Source organism: Trichechus manatus, unplaced genomic scaffold (assembly GCF_000243295.1).
Source record: "Trichechus manatus latirostris isolate Lorelei unplaced genomic scaffold, TriManLat1.0 scaffold00008, whole genome shotgun sequence".
Classification (NCBI taxonomy): domain Eukaryota; kingdom Metazoa; phylum Chordata; class Mammalia; order Sirenia; family Trichechidae; genus Trichechus; species Trichechus manatus.
In genome coordinates, this window is record NW_004443944.1 from 19,755,675 (window position 1) to 19,757,473 (window position 1,799).

General features: G+C 49.4%; 1 protein-coding gene across 4 annotated transcripts in view; it reads right to left on the minus strand.

The window, feature by feature from the left end:
* Nucleotides 1-371: 371 nt before the first annotated feature.
* The window catches only part of GDAP1L1 (ganglioside induced differentiation associated protein 1 like 1), a 33,480-nt gene continuing 32,052 nt past the window's right edge, over nt 372-1,799 (minus strand). For 2 of the 4 annotated variants that reach the window (XM_012559212.1, XM_004370327.1), the window contains one exon: nt 778-1,121. In XM_012559212.1, coding sequence (XP_012414666.1) covers nt 778-1,121 — 344 coding nt within the window. Of the gene's footprint in view, nt 1,122-1,799 lie in introns of all 4 variants that reach the window. The other 2 variants (XM_004370326.2, XM_004370325.2) reach the window with 2 other exon arrangements.

Below are 1,799 nucleotides of genomic sequence, written 5' to 3' on the forward strand. Positions count from 1 at the left end.
TCTGTGAGAAGGCCAACATGGCTTTTTGTGGAAGCCCCACCTCACGTGGTGGGAAAACTCAACTCCGGGTAGAAAGATGATGGACGTTGCCTTCAGGGATGGCTACTTAAGTGCCAAACCAAACACGCTGGCCCAAATGAGAGGGGAATGAGAAGTGTGCTCATGGTGTCGGTCCCAACTATGGCCTGGTTTTTGGGTGCCACTGCCTTGGCTCGAGTCAGTGCTGTCTCAGTCCATGTCCGGGAGAAGAATGAAGCCCCTTCCAATCTTTGGGGGCCTCCTGTGGGGTCTCCAGGGCTCTAGCCCCTCTTGGAGGTACCGGTTAGATGGGTCGAGTCTTAATGTTGACTTTGTCCTGTGGAAGAGTGCCCTGGGCAAGAGGGAAAGGGAGGCGAGGGGTCAGGCCCTGTTAGCCCCCAGCACCTCCCAGAATCTGGGCCCTGGTGGGTGAAGAATCCTGGGACTCACCTCAGATCCTAACCAGTCCCCACAGTTCCATCTTGAGAATTTGACTTGAAAGAAAAGTCATTCGTGTTTTGTTTCTGTTTTCTCTCTCTCTCCCTTTCTCTTCTTTTGTAGAGCCGTGGCCTCAACTCACGGCATTGGCAATGTCTACTTCTAAACTATGGAATGTTTTCACATTGACAATAGAATTACTCAGAACAAGGGGTGGGGGAGGGCTGTCCAAGTGTTCGTGAGACTGAGTTACTGAGAGCTCGTTAGGAATCACATAGCACAGAGACACCAACAGTCACACACCAGGCCCCAGGCCTGGCTCTAGATGTATTTTTTCTTGAGGTACCAGTAGGCAAAGTAGCCCATCCCCCCCAGGGAACCCATGAGGAATGATGCCCCAAAGAAAGATGGAGGTTTCCGCTTGACCAGCCGGAACGCGTTGGGGATGACGGCTGACAGCAGGGTGGTGTGGATGTCGCCGAGGACTTTCCGGAAGGCAAAGCGTCTCTGGACCCTCTCAAAGAAGGACTGCAGGTTAGGCCGGCTGCCATCTTCCCAGTATTTCTTGGACAGTCCCAGGAACTTGAGGCGGTGCAGGGTGGCACCGAGGAGGACGTCAGCGAGGGTGAAGGCACAGCCACAAAGCCAGAGCTCACATTTCTGCCCTAGAGCGGAAGACAGAGGAGATGCCGGAAGGGGGAAGGAGGAAAAGAGATTCTGCCCCGCCCCCCACTCACTTATCTCCCCTTAACAACTCTAGCTTGTGTTGACCACAGTGTTTCCCAAAGATCGTTCATTCCTGTACCACTTAGATGATTTTGCCATATCCTTTTACTATCTCTATTTGTATTTATTTATTTATTCTTTAAATCAACTGAGTTTTAAAATGTAAATATATGCATTTAAACTTTAGACTCATATATCCACCTATCCATTTGACAGTTCCCCTTGGATGTCCACTGTGCTTTTCAAACTTGACATGCCCAAGCTGAACTCTTGCTTGTCGCCACCAAGCCACTACACTCGTTCCCATTTCAGTAATGTCACCTCCATCCTTCTAGTTGCTTAGGCCAAAAGCCTTGGTGCCACCTTTAATTCTTCTCTGTCTTTCATACCCCACATACAATCTGTCAGCAATTCCCATTAGTTCTATTTTCAAAATACACCCAGAATCTGATGACATCCACTGTTACCACCCTGGTAAAACCCACAGTTATCTCCTACCTGAATTAGTACAAACAAACAAAAACAGTTGCTGTCAAGTCAGTCTGGACTCTTGGTGACCCCATGTGTGTCAGTGTGGAACTGTGCTCCCCAGGGTTTTCAGTGTCTGGTTTTTTTTT